Source organism: Myotis nattereri (genome assembly GCF_964212035.1).
Source record: "Myotis nattereri genome assembly, chromosome: 5".
NCBI lineage: Eukaryota > Metazoa > Chordata > Mammalia > Chiroptera > Vespertilionidae > Myotis > Myotis nattereri.
This window is the reverse complement of record NC_138080.1, coordinates 10,451,940-10,467,877: the sequence shown is the minus strand read 5'-3', so window position 1 is coordinate 10,467,877 and position 15,938 is coordinate 10,451,940. Positions and strand designations below refer to the sequence as shown.

General features: G+C 51.1%; 1 protein-coding gene across 1 annotated transcript; it reads right to left on the bottom strand.

The window, feature by feature from the left end:
• Window positions 1–649: 649 nt before the first annotated feature.
• GRM6 (glutamate metabotropic receptor 6) lies at window positions 650–12,005 on the bottom strand (the record flags this gene model as incomplete). The annotated part of the gene is made up of 10 exons (XM_081093302.1): window positions 11,394–12,005; window positions 9,343–9,559; window positions 8,907–9,042; window positions 8,118–8,272; window positions 6,901–7,041; window positions 6,602–6,806; window positions 4,829–4,970; window positions 4,119–4,742; window positions 1,530–1,841; window positions 650–847 (listed from the first exon to the last, which is right to left on the bottom strand). The coding sequence occupies exons 1-10, from the start codon at window positions 11,904–11,906 to the stop codon at window positions 650–652; spliced, it is 2,643 nt and encodes an 880-aa protein (XP_080949428.1). The 5' UTR covers window positions 11,907–12,005.
• Between the last annotated feature and the right edge of the window lie 3,933 nt (window positions 12,006–15,938).

Here is a 15,938-nt window from a genome sequence, read left to right as displayed (position 1 = left end):
ACTCTGAGTGTGACACCCCTCAGATCCCAAGGGACAAGCTTCCAAGGAAAATGCCCTCACACAAGTAACTTCATGGGGTGCACCTGGTACCTCTGCTCACCTCCCTGTCTCTGCAGGCCCATCCTCTCTCACAGGGATCTCACCCAAGGCTCCATCTGCCTGTGCCAAACCCGGGTTGCTCAGTCTAGTATACAGATCCACAGATCTGGTTTTGTGGAAACTGTTCCTCCCCAACTCCAGCCCAGTATTTCACTCTGAGGCCTGCACATTCTCACACAGGGCCCAGCCCCTATGTTCTAGTGGTTGAAGAAAGAGTGGAAATATCACTCACAATGGCCAAGCCCAGGAAGTCATTGTGATCTCTCAACTTCAAACCAGAGAGTGTAAGTTGAGTCTCTCTCTAGAAATAGAAGCCTTGCCATGGCCATTTCCCACCATAGGTAGAAAGTCTAGTCTGCAGTGAGGAAATATGCCAACATGCACAGAAGAAAAGGGATAACATTGGAATGTGGGCAGGTCTTTCTGGAGGCCAGCCTCAAGATAGGTCCTGCTGGGCATAGCCTCCGTGGACCCCTTCTCTGATTCACTGCATGCCTGGACTCCTCACAGTTCCCACTGTGAAGCAAGGGAAAGAAAAGAAGGCTTCTCACTACTTGGGGGCCTCTGTGTCCTCACCCTTGGGTGGGGATGCTGCTGTGGAGGTCGCTTTGAGACTCCGCTTCCGCTTCTGTACGTTCTGCTCCGGGTGGAACAAGATGACATAGGTTTTGGGTGCATAGAGCATGCCGAGGGACACCGATGCGCTCAGGCTCAGGGACACAGTCAGTGTGGTGGTTTGAATGTATATCTGAGACATGGAAAAAGGGACCAGGTGGGACTCAGCCCTGTTTTCTCTTACCCCCACCTCCACATAGCCGTGGAATGAGCACTTAGAAAAGGACAACTGCATAAGCAAAGGCCCTGTGGCATGAAGAAGGGATAGTCACAGTGTGGCTCCAGTGTAGGCAGGATGGAGGGTGAGTGACATGGCACTGAGTGGACCAGCTTCTGAGGGAAGACAGTTTTATTCACAGAAAGTGACACCTGGGGAAATGGTCCATATGGCTAAAAAAGTCTAGAAGATATTAATGAATGAATGGACATGGTTTCAAATGTACAAATGAATGAACAAACTGAGATTGAATAAAGGTAAAAGTGAGCAAACATATAGATGAATAAACAAATGTTCTATACAAATGAATAGATGAGTGAATAATGATCAAACAAATAGATCAATGGATCAGTAGATAGAAAGTATATGAAGTAATAATTAAATGAAAGATTAATCAATGGTTAGAAGTATGGATGAATGAATGGCTGAATGAACAAGCAGAGGGCAACTGAACATGTATTTAATTACAGGAATAAATCAACTAACGAAGCTGGGTTCATATGTGTAACCCAGCTCTTGGTACAATTGAGCCCTTCCTTCTGTGGCAGAAGGTAGGAAACAAATGAGGTAGTGAAACCAAGAAAAGACCCCAAATTACCTTTTCAGCTGACTGCGCAGTGCCAAAGAAGATAGGCACAAAAGCCAGCCAGATGATGCAGGTGGTGTACATGGTGAAGCCAATGGGCTTGGCCTCATTGAAGGTCTCAGGCACACCACGGGCCTTGATGGCATACACTGTGCATGTAACCATGAGTAGGAGGCTGTAACCCAGGCAGCCGATGAGAGATAGATCTGACATGTCGCACTTGAGCACCCCTCTGGCTTGCTCTGGGTCCACCGTCCGCTGTTCCTCATAGTCAATCACGCTGTGTGGAGGCTGGGCCCCTAGCCATGCCATCACTCCCACCACCTACAGGAGACAACATCATATCAGGGACACACTAAAACTGGCCACCTACTGAGGACTCTGGCAGGTTAGGGTCCCCTGGAGGCTCCTGACCTACTGGGAGGGGATGCTTGGGTCTGAGAGAACCACTATGGAGAGAAGAGGGCCTTCCAGGAGGGGAATACTCAGGCCTGTGACATGGTCCAGTAGAGAGAGGGGGCTGCAGTGGAGGTATGTGCTAACAATGTCAGGGCTGGTTGGGTAAGGGGCCCCTGGACATCCTCTTCCTATATTCCAGCCATTACCAATGTCATTTACTGATCCCTGCAAGGTGCAGTAACTGCAGACAGAATCTGTGGAATTTTGATCCTGAATGTCTTCTCTATAGAATGGGAATCATCATAATCTGTTTTAAGAAAACGATGCCAGCTTGGAGGGGGAATGGTGTATGTACCACTGGTTAAGGGCTAGGCCCAGCAGAGATGTTCTCTCCTCACAACCATCCAGTAGGCAGTATCACCTTCAGTCTGTAAATGTGAAACACTAGCTTGTTTCTATACAGCAGCATGGCAAACCTATTTCCTGAGGACACCCTTTCTTCTCCAGATCCAGAGAACTGTTGAACAGGATGTAATGAAATAATGTGTGAATGCACAATGCAGCCTGAATTGAAGAGGCCCTTAATGGAGAATTGTAAGGATGTTAGGAGTTGATGCTGGGCAGCTGGGAGGTTATCAGAGTAAGACACCGGTCCTAACAATGAGGAAATGGAGCTTCAATTTCCTCAATGACAGGAGATATAACTTTGAGCTAAGGGCAGCTGGGGAGCAGGAAATAAAACACCTGCATAAAGTCAGGACCCTGAAAGGGCTGCCCATACGTTCATTCCCTGCACAAGTGTGTCTGATTTAGGGGGAGGGTATAGGGAGGTGAGGTAGGTCTGTGCACCTGGAGCAGGGCTGTGTGATCCTGGAGGAGGGGATGCTTTATAATAATTTGTACAACCAGAAGGAACATCTTTTTTGTGATTCTCCCAAAGGCAGCAGCTTCATGAACAAGAGACTAATAAAATGCCATCCACTGTTCAAAAGGCAGCATGGAGGCTTTTCTTAGAGAAAGACTCCAGGTGGGGGACAAATGTTTCCCATGAGTAACTAACATTCAAGGCCTGTGATACGCAGGAGTAGCAAGCAAAATGTAGCTCACTGATTTTGCATCCCCGTAATTGATAAAGAATTAGGATCCAACACATGTAACTAACTCCTACAAAATTACAGAAAATGATCAAAGCATAGGAATAGGCATGCCACAGAAGAGAACACTGCAAAGGCCATTGTACTAGCAACGAAGTGAGGCAAATTGAAACAGCAGTGAGATACCATTGGACATCCATCATTTTGGTATATAACCTAGTAAAACTGAAAGCATGCCTCTTTGAAAGGGTCCAGGGTTTCTGGAAATGATGGCATAATGTGGGGAGCCCCTGGGTGAGCTGGAGGCACTGATGTATTCTAAGCATCTTTGTCTTGTGTCATGGGGTTTTCAGGCAGAAAGGCAGTGAGATGCCTTTTCAGGATGAGCTGGGCACTGAGATTTTGGCCCTCCCTGGTAGAGGAGGCTCAAGCCCTGCATGTGCAGGAAGTGTCTTCCAGCTGCGAACTGCATGGACCGAGGCCTGTGGGTAGGAATGAACATGATACATGCATGGCTGGGTAGGGAGAAGGGCTCACTTGGAATGGAGAGCATGCTGTCCACCTGGCCCTGAGAACTGGGTTAGCTCTACAGTGTCGCACAATGTCATACACACCTTTCTCTTAGTACCTTTTCTCTTAGTACCTTTCTCTTAGTACTTTTCTCTTAGTACGCTTTGCACAGAAAACATCCAGGGCTTTCCCAGCCACAGAATCATTTTCAAAGCTGTGGAAAGACCCAAAGGAACTCTGCTTTTGCTGCCCATACATCATGAAATTTGGCCATTTATGGAACAAGATGCTCCACTCCACAGTTAGGTACATTACTGGGGCCCTGAGCCTGTCACCAGGGACTGGGCAGCAGTAACTCCCTTTATGGAAACAGATTCTTTGCTTGTGGAAAATGTATCAGATATTTCTTTGCTTTATTTTTTATATGGGAACCCATTTTCCTTCCAGGATGAAGTGGAGGAATGGCTGCTCTTAACTGAGTTCTCCTCAGAGGAGAAGGGCAGGGCCCTCTCTCCCAAGGCTATATGTTTTTCCAAAACAGAAGAGTGACTCTCTGAGTAGAGGTCAGCGCCTCCCCATCTGGAGTCTGGGGACCAACCTGCACGGAGGTGAGGCCGAAGGTGATGACCAGCTGCGAGGTGGGGCTGATGAAGGGCGGGGGTGTGACAGAGCGCTTCCCCTGTTCGAAGATACGGTAGATGCGGTTGGTCTTGGTGAACAGGGCAGAGTAGCTGAGGGTGGTGCCCAGGCCGAGGAAGAGCCTCCGAGCAGCGCAGACGGCCGCCCCAGGCTCAGCCACCATGAGGAAGGTAATGGCATAGATGAGGAAGATGCCGGTGAGCAGCACGTAGCTGAGCTCGCGGCCTGAGGCGCGGACAATGGGTGTGTTGTTGTGTCTTACGAAGGTGGCCACCACTGCGGTGGTGGCCGTGATGCCCAGCACCGCCAGGAGGAGCGGCGGGGCAGCCCAGGGAGAGGCCCAGGTGAGGCGCACCACCGGTGTGGGGCGGCAGCCGGTGTGGTTGCGAAGGGGCCGCATGTCCCCTGGGCAGACCTCGCAGGTGAACTCATCCACCTGGAAATGGTACCCGTCGCAGGCCTCGCAGTGCCAACAGCAGGGCACGCCCTTCACCATCTTCTTCCTCTCCCCAGGCCTACAGGGGAGGCTGCACTGAGATGCCGGCACTTCCCATGGGGCTCCTGACCACTGCAGGGCGTCCATCTGCAACATGGGACACAGGGCCTTTGCCCTCCGCTGCCAGGACTGGCGGGCCCACCTCCCACACCCCGAGGTCGCATGTCACTCACGTCCAGCCTGAGCGTCTCCGCCCACTGGCCCACGCTCTGGTATCCGCCACTGCCTGCACTGCCGTTGGACGCCTGGTACTGGAAGATGTCATATCTCCCGGGTGCATCTCCGTTCTCATTGAACATCACTGGGGTTCCTGCACTGCCTGGAGGGAGAGCCTGGCATCCTCAGTGGTTCTCCAGCCCATCCCCAGCCAGCCTCCTGAAGAGGCCAAAGGCCCCGCCAGGATAAAGGAAGAGCTCAACACGCACACGCAAAGATGCTCAACATCAGGGAAATGCCAAGCAAAACTACAGTGAGAAACCACCTCCTGCCCAAACATTAGAAAATACCAAGGATCAGCCAGGACACAGAGAAACTGGAACCTTATGCGTTGCTGGTAGGAACCTTGTGCAGCCAGGTGGAAAACAGTTTGGTGGATCTCAAACAGTATGGTAGAATTACCACATGACCCAGCAATTCCACTTCTAGGTATAAACACAAAGGAACTAAACACAGGAACTCAAAGAGACACTTGAATACTCATGTTCATAGCAGCATTATTCACAACAGCCCAAAGGTGGAAGCAACCATGTGTCATTGGGGGTTGAATGGATAAACAAAAAGTGTTTATCCATACAATGGAATATTAGTCAGCCTTAAAAAAGGAAATTCAGACACACGTACAACATGAATGAACCTTGAGGACATTGTGCTAAGTGAAATAAGCCAGTCACAAAAAGACAAATCCTGCATGATTCCACCCATATGAGGTATCTAGAACAGCCAAATTAATAGAGACAGAAAGTAGAATGGTGGTTGCCATGGGAGGGGCGGCTGGAAAGTTGTTTAACAGGATAACAGTTTCAGTTTTGCAAAATGAAAAGAGTTTTGGAGATTGGTTGCATAACAATGTACATGACTACACTGTACACTTAAAAGTAGTTAAGATGGTAAATATACTATATTAAGCTATATGCATGTTACCACAATTATAAAAGAAAATAGAAAACTGTTCAGGTGAAAGGATGAGTTCAGACTTGAATAAAGGTCTGAGTGTTGACATAAAGTTTGTACTAATTTGGTCAGCTTTAATTCTTTCAGAGGCTTGTTCTGTTAGCTTGTAAGGTTGGTCTGGAGTGAAATTCAGCTGTGCTGTTTAGCAGAGAGCGTGGCAAACAGAAGGTTCTCAATATTTGGTGGACGAATAGTTTTAATTTTCTAAAGGACAGTTATTGTACAAGAATTGTATCTCTCCCCACAAACCACAAGCACAGCCATGTCCATTGGGCCTTTTCAGAGCCTTGACCATGTGCCAGGCCCTCTGCTGGTACAAGGGGAAACGTCAGACTGGTGCCCAGTGCTCAGGCAGTGCAGGAGCTAATTGGGGCAGCATTTGGAAGCTTGAGACTCACAGTGAGCTGCATGTCCGTGTCATAGGCAGTGCCTCTTCACTATATGCACTGTGCCCTGAGAGACCAGATGCCTTCAAGCTCTGTGCAGTGAAGGGGAGAGTTGTGTGTGACCTGCTGAGGGTTTCAGGCAGAAGGAGTCACAGAGAAATTCACCAACACCAACATTTTTCAAGTTGGGAAAGGGGGTGCTGAAACCTGAGAAAGGAGGAGTGTTAAAAAGTGGCCCTCATCACTTGGCTCAAGTCCCCAGCTCAAAGGTGCAGGTGCTCCCTATACCATGCTGCCTCTCCCATCCCTTTGCTCCCCACTCATCCAGGTCCCACAGAGAAATCCATCTCAGGGACTCCCCCTCTCTCACATAGGAGTTCTGGCATCCACTCACCATTGAAGCGGACGGCCCGAATATACTGCAACAGTGTCCGCCCATCGGTGGGCTCCATTGCTGGGCACAGGCCTGTATGCCCAGGACAGAGCGCCTGGTGCATGCTGTGTAGGGCATGGGCAATGGTGTACACTGCGTCGATCACAAACTGCACCTTCCCCTCCTGTTCGTAGGTAGAGTCCCGGCCGATGCGTTCCTCACCTGTCCTAGGGATGCCCAGAGGAAATGCGCCTGGCCCCCAGATACCTAAACTGGCCTCCCACCTTTTCCATCACCTTCCTTGCCACACTCTCACCTGTGCATTTGCGGGTGGATTTGTCTGACTGGGTACCTGAGCTGGTCAGTTTGCAGTTAAAATTCTCTTCCCAGAACTCTGCAAACCAGATGTTCCGGCGGTTGTTCTCCAGGGAGCGTGTCATGAAGTACTGGTCAAATCCTGAGAGGGAGGGGGAGAAGGGTGGTAACCATAGCCAGCACAGTCACCCTGTGTCCCTTCACCAATTGCTCATTTTGCAGCTAGGAATCGCCATTGAACCAACTTCTGGCCTGTAAGTTCAAAGACATCTGGGGACTCCAGGATAAAATTTGCATCCTGATGTAAACCTGAGCCTCACTACATGAAATACTTTTATGCTGCACATTCTTTCCTGGTTAGGATGCTGCTGTGAACATGTAGTGGGTGGAGCTTCAGCAGCTGTAAATATGATGCCACAAGCATGAAGACTCAGCAGCCACAGAGGGTGGTGAAACAGAAGGGAGGACAGAGCTCAGGGCTTTGAGAACATCATTGACTCACTGCCCCAAACCTGAAGTCTTGTGATGAAATGCTTTCATTGCTGAGACTCTTCTCAGTCTAGTTTGCCACTTGCAACTGAATGCATTCTAAAAAAAGCCTGCGGAAAGGATGTGAGGGTGGATATATACCCCAAGAGGTATTAGTGTGGGAGGCAGGGCTCAGTGTTATGAGGGTCCACACTTTACATATAGCCTTGAAGTCTCTCATCAAGTTATCTGCAGTTCAGTCAGCCTTTGGGAAAATGAGCAATACTGTTGTAAAGTGGACATCCCTGCCAGATTCTTCCAGATATTCACAGATGGGATAGTGGGAAGGAAAAAGGGAGGGGCGGCCTCATTACTTTGAGCAACAGGACAGTAAGTCCCATCTCCTTGGTTTCTCTCCCACCCGCACCCTAAAATCATAATGCCTTCGACAGAATGAGGAATACAGGTGTTGAATTAAAAAAATAAAACAAAACAAAAAACACAAACTAAAAAACAATTTTTTTTACCCTGTATGGTGGCTGTGCTTTTCCTTATTTGCCAACTCATTCAAACACTACTGGGAGGGATGTATTTACAGAATCTCAGAATCATAGAACTTGGGAATCTTAGAAGGGACCTGGATCACAGTATAATTTTACCAATGGGGTAAATGAGTGCCTCAAGAGGGATGGTGGAAAAGGATGGGGTGGGGGTAGGGGACAAAGTGGAGGAGGTCATCCCTACACTCACCATCAATGGAAGCTCTTTTGGGCAGGATAGTGATAGCCCCCACTGCCACGTCCTCCAGGTTCAGGATGGGTGAGATCTTGGCTCCCCAGCTGTCTGAGCCAACCCACAGGAAATGGCCAGTCAGGTTGGCCTGGCGTGCAGCCTCGAGGACCCTCCTGGTATAAACACGGCTGAGGGTGAATAAAGTCCTGAGATCTTCCTTCAACTTACCTCTAGTCAGTTCTCATTCTTCTCTCTCCATCTATCTCATTCCACATCACTCATCAGATCCTCAATGATCAGGAAAATGGAATATAGAGTGTTTAGAACACTTGCCCTGGGCTTCTGAGGTGGTCAGGGGTCCAACCAGACCCTGGTCCAGGCTTGCCCTCTTGCTCCATGCACTATGATACACTTCACACTGCCTGGAAGTAAGGCCACCTTTCTCTTACAGAGCCTCCTGCTGGCCCTGCCCCAGGGCTCCTTCCCTTTTGTTCATTTTCTGCACTTAGATCTGCCCACAGGTTTCCCCACTATGAATTATAAAAACAGGCATGTATTCTTGTGTGTTTTCCTGGCTAGACTTAGAACATCTCCACTTAGAACAGACCAGGCAGAGATTGCAGCAGGAAAAGTGTGTGTGTGTGGGGGGGGTGGGGTGGGGGGGGGAGGTGTTGGGGGGGGAGGGGGGCACAAGAAAGAAGGAAAGGGAGGAAGAGAGGATGTGCATGTGGGGATGAGTGAGAAGATGAGGCAGGGCCTTCAAGGAGAGTATCCAAAGAATAGTGACTGAGGTTCCATCCATCCCACCTGATGTCATCCTCGTTGGCAAAGATGATGATGCCCCGAGCGTTGGGAGTCTCCATGAGTCGTCTGATAACCTTGTTGAATTCTCCTGGCTTCGGTTCTCTAGGAATCTTGATGGACTGGGCAATACAGACTCCCCCTGAGTGTCCAGGATGTCAAAGTCAGCTTTCATCCATCCCACCACTCACTGGGGCTGCCAGAGTACATGACTCTGTAGTGTGATCACTCAGGAGTCTGGGCCAGGGTTCTTCAGGGGTAAAGCCTAGCCTGTGACCCACCTACCAGGCCATGAGGCAGGACTGAGTCTTCCAAAGGAAAGGGGTGCTGATAGAAGACACATCCAGGCTCCCCACCATGGCCCCAGTGCCCCTATTTCACAGCCCCTGGTTCTCGCCTCTGTAGGTTCCTTGGTGCCTCTGACTCTCCTGTCCCAACTCACCTGCCTCTCGGGAGATCTGCACAAAAGCCTCAACCCCGCTCTCTCCATAGTTGCCCTCAGAGGCCAGTGTGGATACATAGTTCCATCCCAATGCCCGCACGATGTCCACCATGGCCTGGGCCTGGTAGGAATCAGGAGGCACCACACGGGAGAAGAAGTCGTAGCGTGTGGAGTCGCTGAGCTCAGGGGCTGTGGAGGCATAGCTGATCTGGGGAATCTGGAGGGGGAAAGAAGACCTAGGCTGTGGAGAGAGGTTCAGTGACCACAGGAAGGGAGGGCAATGGGGACTCAGGATGCAGGTGGGGGCACAGAAGGTTTGGCGTAGGGAGCTGAGAACCACTGGGAGTGGCAGAAGGTGTGGGGAAAGACCTGCATCTTGTGAATAGGTCAGATGAAATAGGGGAGGTATGAGGGTCTAGGGGAGTGGGCAGGGCCACCACATCCAGTTGTGCAGGGTGTGTCTGAGCAAAGGAGTGGTGGGTGCTCAAGCCCAGCCTGCAGCCAATCTCGCCTCTAGGCACAGGCTGTGTCTGCCCTGGAGAAGGACATCCTTATCAGTCCCAGAGGAGACAAGTTTTCCTACTTCACACTAAGGGGTGGTCTGTGTGGGTGGGGGCAGCCCCAGGAGGGGTCAGAACAGACAAGAGAGCTGGTGAGGGACACTTGATTCAGGGCTAGTGTCTAAAATCTGTGGTTGTGGTTTCAGCACCACCTCAGTTCTGGGCTGAGCTGGCAGCATTGGGCCCTGGGCTCACAGGGTCCTGCTCATTCAGCTACAGTTCTCACTTGGACCCTGAAGGCCCTTGAGTTTGAGATGCTGCACCCGACCTAGAAGGAGAGACAGAAACAAGAGCTGCAGGCAGGGAAGGAGACAGAGCCTGCCCACAAATGTGAACATACATGAACTGGTGAGACAAAGACACCTCCCCCCCCCCCCAAACTCTCTCTCTCTCTCTCTCTCTCTCTCTCTCTCTCTCTCTCTCGGCAGCCACACAACCTCTCTTGGTGCCATGTAGAAGGTGCATCTGTATGCTCTGCACCAACATTGCCATCCAGCAGAAACTGAGGTATGAGGGATTAAGTGGGTACAGATGATGGAAGGGTCCCTGAGAAAACCTCCACCTAGTGTCATGGAGACTCAGAGAAACTCAAGAAACAGAAGGCCCCTGCCTAGCCAGATGGAAGCAAAGCCTTCCTCTTTTCTCAGAAAGATAAAAGGTCAGAGATAACCCCCCTCATGGAACCCCAGTAAAACTGTCCCAGAAGCCCTACCCCCAAGTGAATGTACAGAAAATCACCAACTCTACTGTAAAGGCCCCCCAATCCCTGATTCCTATGGCTCCCCAAGTCACTGACCCTCAGATTGCAAGGAAGGTGCTGCCTCCCACAGAAGAGGGTTAGCAAGAGATGAGGGCAGGGCGGGGCCTGCCCAAGCTTCTCCTACAGGACAGGGCACTGCAGACGAAAGGAGAGTCCTCTGTGGCCTCTTTCAGAGGCCCCTTAAGAGACCTTTAGAGACAGCCATTTTGAAATTGAATTTAAATGATGATCAGAGTAGAGGATCCAAGTACAGGTCCTTACAGACCTACCCACCCCCAGAGCAGCCGGGAACTTATGCGGCTTGCCCCGCCGTTAGGAGGGCCCCAATTCCGGGAAAACTTGCTCCTTGCCACCCAGAGCTCTCCACCAGGGTCCAGGGTCAGGACCTCCATGTACGGTTGTGCAGCGTATGCCCCAAACTAGGACACCAGCGGTGAAGTGGGGTCTAAAGTCCAGGGCGCCCTGCTGTCAGCTAGGGGGTTGGTTTCCTTATTCACACAACGGGCTGTGTGGGGGCGGCAGCCGCTGGAGGGCGCCAGAGCAGACAAGGGAGGTTGAAGAGGTGGGGACCTGGCTCAGGCTGTGTCTGGCTGGACCCATAGGCTTCTTTTGAAGCAGTTGTTTGTCTTTGTGAATTGTAGTGACTTCTGCAAGGAGACTACACCTCCGCCACCCCAAAGGAAAGGATTGGACGGAGGGGCTGGATACCGAACGCGGCCAGCGGCCCTCACCGCAAACAGACGCAGCACGTTGGCGACCATGATGGAGACTGAGCTGGCCGAAGCTCCCACAACAGCCACCACGCGCTCGGGGGGCGCGGCGCGCAGCGGGGGGACGCCGCCAGGGCAGCGCACGGCTGCCTCCCCGCCGTCGCTGCGGCCACGGATCAGCGCCTGCAGGAAGCTCAGTGCCTGCTCCAGCGCGTACGTGTCCCGGGAGCAAGTGTCGAGCAGCCGCGCCCCCAGACGCACGCCTGGCAGCAGCTCGGGGTCTGCGTTGATGCGGTCCAGTGCGTACAGCATGGCCTCCAGCCGATGAATGCCCTGCTCCTTCTTCAGCGGCCCACACGCCCTGCCCGCCGCACCCCGCGCGTGCACCGGGAACAGGCCGCCCAGCGTGAGGCCGCCCGCCAGGCGCACCGAGCCCGCCGCAGCAGCCGAGCCCGCCTGCGCCAGCATCAGCACCAGGATCGGTGGCAGCAGCGCCTGCAGCGGCGGTTCCAGGATGCTCCCGGGCCCGGCCATTGGCTCCCCGGCTGCGGGAGGAGACCGGATGGACGGGGAGAACACGGAATCCGAGTGCCTGCCTGGCCGGGGAGAACTGGGGAGCCCCGGGAGCTAGGGAGAGGGAGGCGCGCAATAAATCTTGGCCGAGCCTATCAGAGAAGAGGTGGGATATCAATTCGGCACTGTCCCAGCCCCGCCCCCGCTGCTCTCAACACCAGTGAGTCTGAACCTTATCACAGGGGCCCCTGCCCGACCATTATCTCCAGCGCGCAAATCCTTCCGCTTCCCGATAGCCCTGGGCCACTCTTCCTGGGGCCCATCCCCAGCGCACCCCCAGGCCCGCCTCTGTAGCCACACTCACCTGTGCCAGCCTCTGCCGGGTCAGAACGCAGCTGTGACAGATGTGTAAGGGAGAGAGAGAGAGAGAGAGAGAGAGAGAGAGAGAGAGAGAGAGAGAGAGAACTTAAGGATTGTGGGGAAGGGATGAGAGGCTGTTCTGAGGGCAGAGACCCGTCCTGAGCAGGGATGTGCGAAGAACTGGATCTCTCCACATCTTTCCCTCCCTCTCCTATTCCCTGGGTCTGTTTCTTTCCTGTCTTTGGATGTGTGTTGTCTACCTGACTCTCTGACTGTCTTTCTCTCCGGCTGTCTCTGACACACACACACTCTGTCCTCTGTCTCTGGTCTCATTGCTTCTCTATTTCGGTCTCTACTTTTCTGTCTCTCCCATTCTCTTTTCCCTTTCCGTCTCTCTGCCAATTTTTCTGTATCTTTCTTTGTCTCTCTCTGTCTCTTATCCTTTTTCTATCTCTTTCTCCCTTTCTTTCCTGACCACCAGTCTTTTGACTTCAGCTGCCTAAGGTACTCCCCAACTTTCTCCTTGCAAAACCCTGCAGTAAACCCAGGAGTAGAAGAAAGGAGCACAGTGAGCTGAGTGGACCTGCACAGAAAGAGGGAGAATAGAGCTGGACAGGAAGAAGCCATGAGCAAGCCAACCTTTAATATTTTTAAATTATGTTTTTATTGATTTCACAGAGAGGAAGGGAGAGGGAGAGAGAGATATGGAAACATCAGTGATGAGAAAGAATCATTGAGTGGCTGCTACCTGCACACCCCCTACCAGGGATGGAGCCCACAACCCAAACATGTGCCCTGACCTGGAATCTGGTTCATGGGTTGACACTCAACCACTGAGCCACACCAGCTGGGTACAAGCCAATCTTTAATATTAGCAGGGACTCTGCTTAATATACTCTCAACAACCTTGCAAAGAAGAGACTTTTACCATCAGCCCCATTTTGCAGATGAGAAAATAGAGACCTGAAAAAATTAAGTGACCTGCGCAAGGTCACACGGTTGGGGTGTGTCAGCAGCAGGATTTGCACCCAGCTTAGTGTGAAACCACCAGCCTGCAAGCCTCTGATGGAAGAAAGGGACAGGCCAGCTTGCCCTGCAGCTCACACTCCACCTTTTGCTGCTGATAAGGGAGCCCTAAGGAGTTGTTCTGTCATTTATAAAGCCTTCCTGTCTCTGGGAGCAGTGACTCACACCATGTGAACTTGAGTTTCCCCATCTCATCTTTGAGGGCCAAAGGTGAGAGGGCTTGGTCAAAAGATACTTGTACCATCATCCCTGTCTGAAGTCCCAGATTTGGCTCTCTGAGGCCAAGAGGGCAAAGCATCCTGGAGACAGGTGGTGAGCTCTCAGCCCCAGAGATTAGCGGGCTCATCCTGCAGGGCCTGAGCTGGCTCGGGTTCCATTAGACAGTGTGGATTAGGGCGGCCACAGGGATTTGGTCAAAGCTGGCAGTGGGAGCAAGCAAAAGCCATGTCACCCTTCTCTCTTCCCCCAACACATATAGTAGCTGTTTCCAGAGCTGTCCTGGCATCTCTCCCTGGAGGCCCAGATCAAGTGTGGCTTTACATATTTTAAAAGTTGGGAAGGATGGGGCATTTACTGTACAAATCTGGTGTTTGAGGTGTATGGGTTGGCAGCTGGGCTTGCACAGTCCTTTATAGCTTTTCCAGGCTCAGGACTTTTCAGACAGGGCCACAGCTGACATCACAGAGCACGTTCCCAACTCACAGGATCAGAACATCCCTGTGGCTCCTGAGTGAAGATGGAGCAAGCAGGGGCAGAATCCTTCACATGAGCAAGCAGGGGCAGAATCCTTCACAATAGTGCAAGAAGAGGTTGAGAGGATCTGACCAGTATGCTGGAGGTAAAAGAAAGAGAAGTAAGTGGGTTCCTGGCATGGGAAGAATTAGCTATGAGGCGAGGGAGAAGAAGGCACCATAGTTCGGCACCTGGGAGAAGGGGCAGCATCCCTGAGAATGTGGGGACCAGGACCTGACAGGGCAGAACCATGAAGAGCAGAAACCAAGAGTTTTATTTTGGACACAGGAAAGCCTAGAATCTTATTTGAGATTTGAAGGGATATGTTAAGCCTATGGTTGGAGTTATGAGTCTGGAACTGAGGGAAGAGGCCAGGGTGGGAGATAAAGCTGAAGTAGCAACAGTGAGTGTGTGGGATTTAAAGTGTTGGGATGAATAAGCTCACCTGTACAGAGGGTGTGGACAGAGGGTGAGGATGGAGCTCCAGGCATCCCAAGTCTCAACCAGGAGTTTGAACAAAGAGTGGCTACTGGAAGGGGTGGCCAAGGAGGTAGAGGGAGGATGGAGAGTGAGCGGCACAGTGGCCAAAAAACAGGATTGAGGAAGGGAGGAAATTTATCACAATTAATTCAGCCCCATGCAGTAGCAAATGATCATTGTTCGCCTCACGCAGATGAGACAACTGAGGCAGAGAGGTGTGGCCACTCCCCCAAGGCCACACAGCACAAGGGGCGTGGGACTGCTCAGACAACCTGAGGTTAAAAACAAAACAAAACCCTCAATAACCCTCACTGCTGAGTCTATGATTTCGGCTCTAGCTATTTCAATGGCCAAGATTCAATTAAATTAAAAGCCCAGGGCTGCTGCCTGCTGTATGCTTTCCACATTTCTAATCCCAGAGCTGGATGTTAAATATATATTTTTAGACTAGCCTCCAATTTAACAGCCACATGATTTTTATTACACAATTTGTTGGGGAGCACAAAAGACTTGGTTGGAAAGTTGTAAGGAGGACATTCTGCGAAAAGGGAAGTGTGCGGAAGGCCGCCTGCCCTGTTTATCAGAACTCTGACTTGGGGGAGATTTAGGGGAGTGTTGAAAGCGGCGCCCCTAATTATTCCTTGACCTTTCCAAACAAGCCTGTGCATGGGCAGACCCCGGGTGTTTACTGGAATCCTTATGCTTAACCCCTGGATGCCCTTGCCTAGAGGACAATGTAAACACATGTGTCCTCCCAAGATTACTCACCTACTGATTGTATCTAAAGATAAACATTCCAATAAAAGGCTAAGGAGGCAGGCAATCAGGCCACCCCTAAGCCTTCTCTTTCACAGTGGAACTATGTCCGAGTAATCTGTTCATCCATTATTCAGGGGCTGCTGGTCTGCCCAGGCAACAGTTAACTGAAAACTACATGTTCTTGCGTTTATTTAATGGTGAGTTTCCAAACTCCTGGGCCCTGGATTGGGTTGTTATATACATTCCACCTACTCTTGTTTAGAGTCTGGGACAGTTTTGTGAGAGAAATGTGCACGTGGCAAGGTTTCTGGCACAATGATGTTCAAAAGCATGGTATCAGTACCTGAGAATGTCTCTCTCACCCCTCCCTGAATGTCCTGCCTATTGGACAAATGCAAGGCATGTGTGACTTAAGAAGCCTGCCACCCTCTTGCTGCCCTGCCACACCTGGTTCTCACTGGCGCCTTCACCTAACCACCCCCTACACCAGCCGTGGGCAAACTACGGCCAGCGGGCCAGATCCGGCCCGTTTGAAATGAATAAAACTAAAAAAAAAAAGACCGTACCATTTTATGTAATGATGTTTACTTTGAATTTATATTAGTTCACACAAACACTCCATCCATGCTTTTTTTCCGGCCCTCTGGTCCAGTTTAAGAACCCATTGTGGCCCTCGAGTCAAAAAGTTTGCCCACC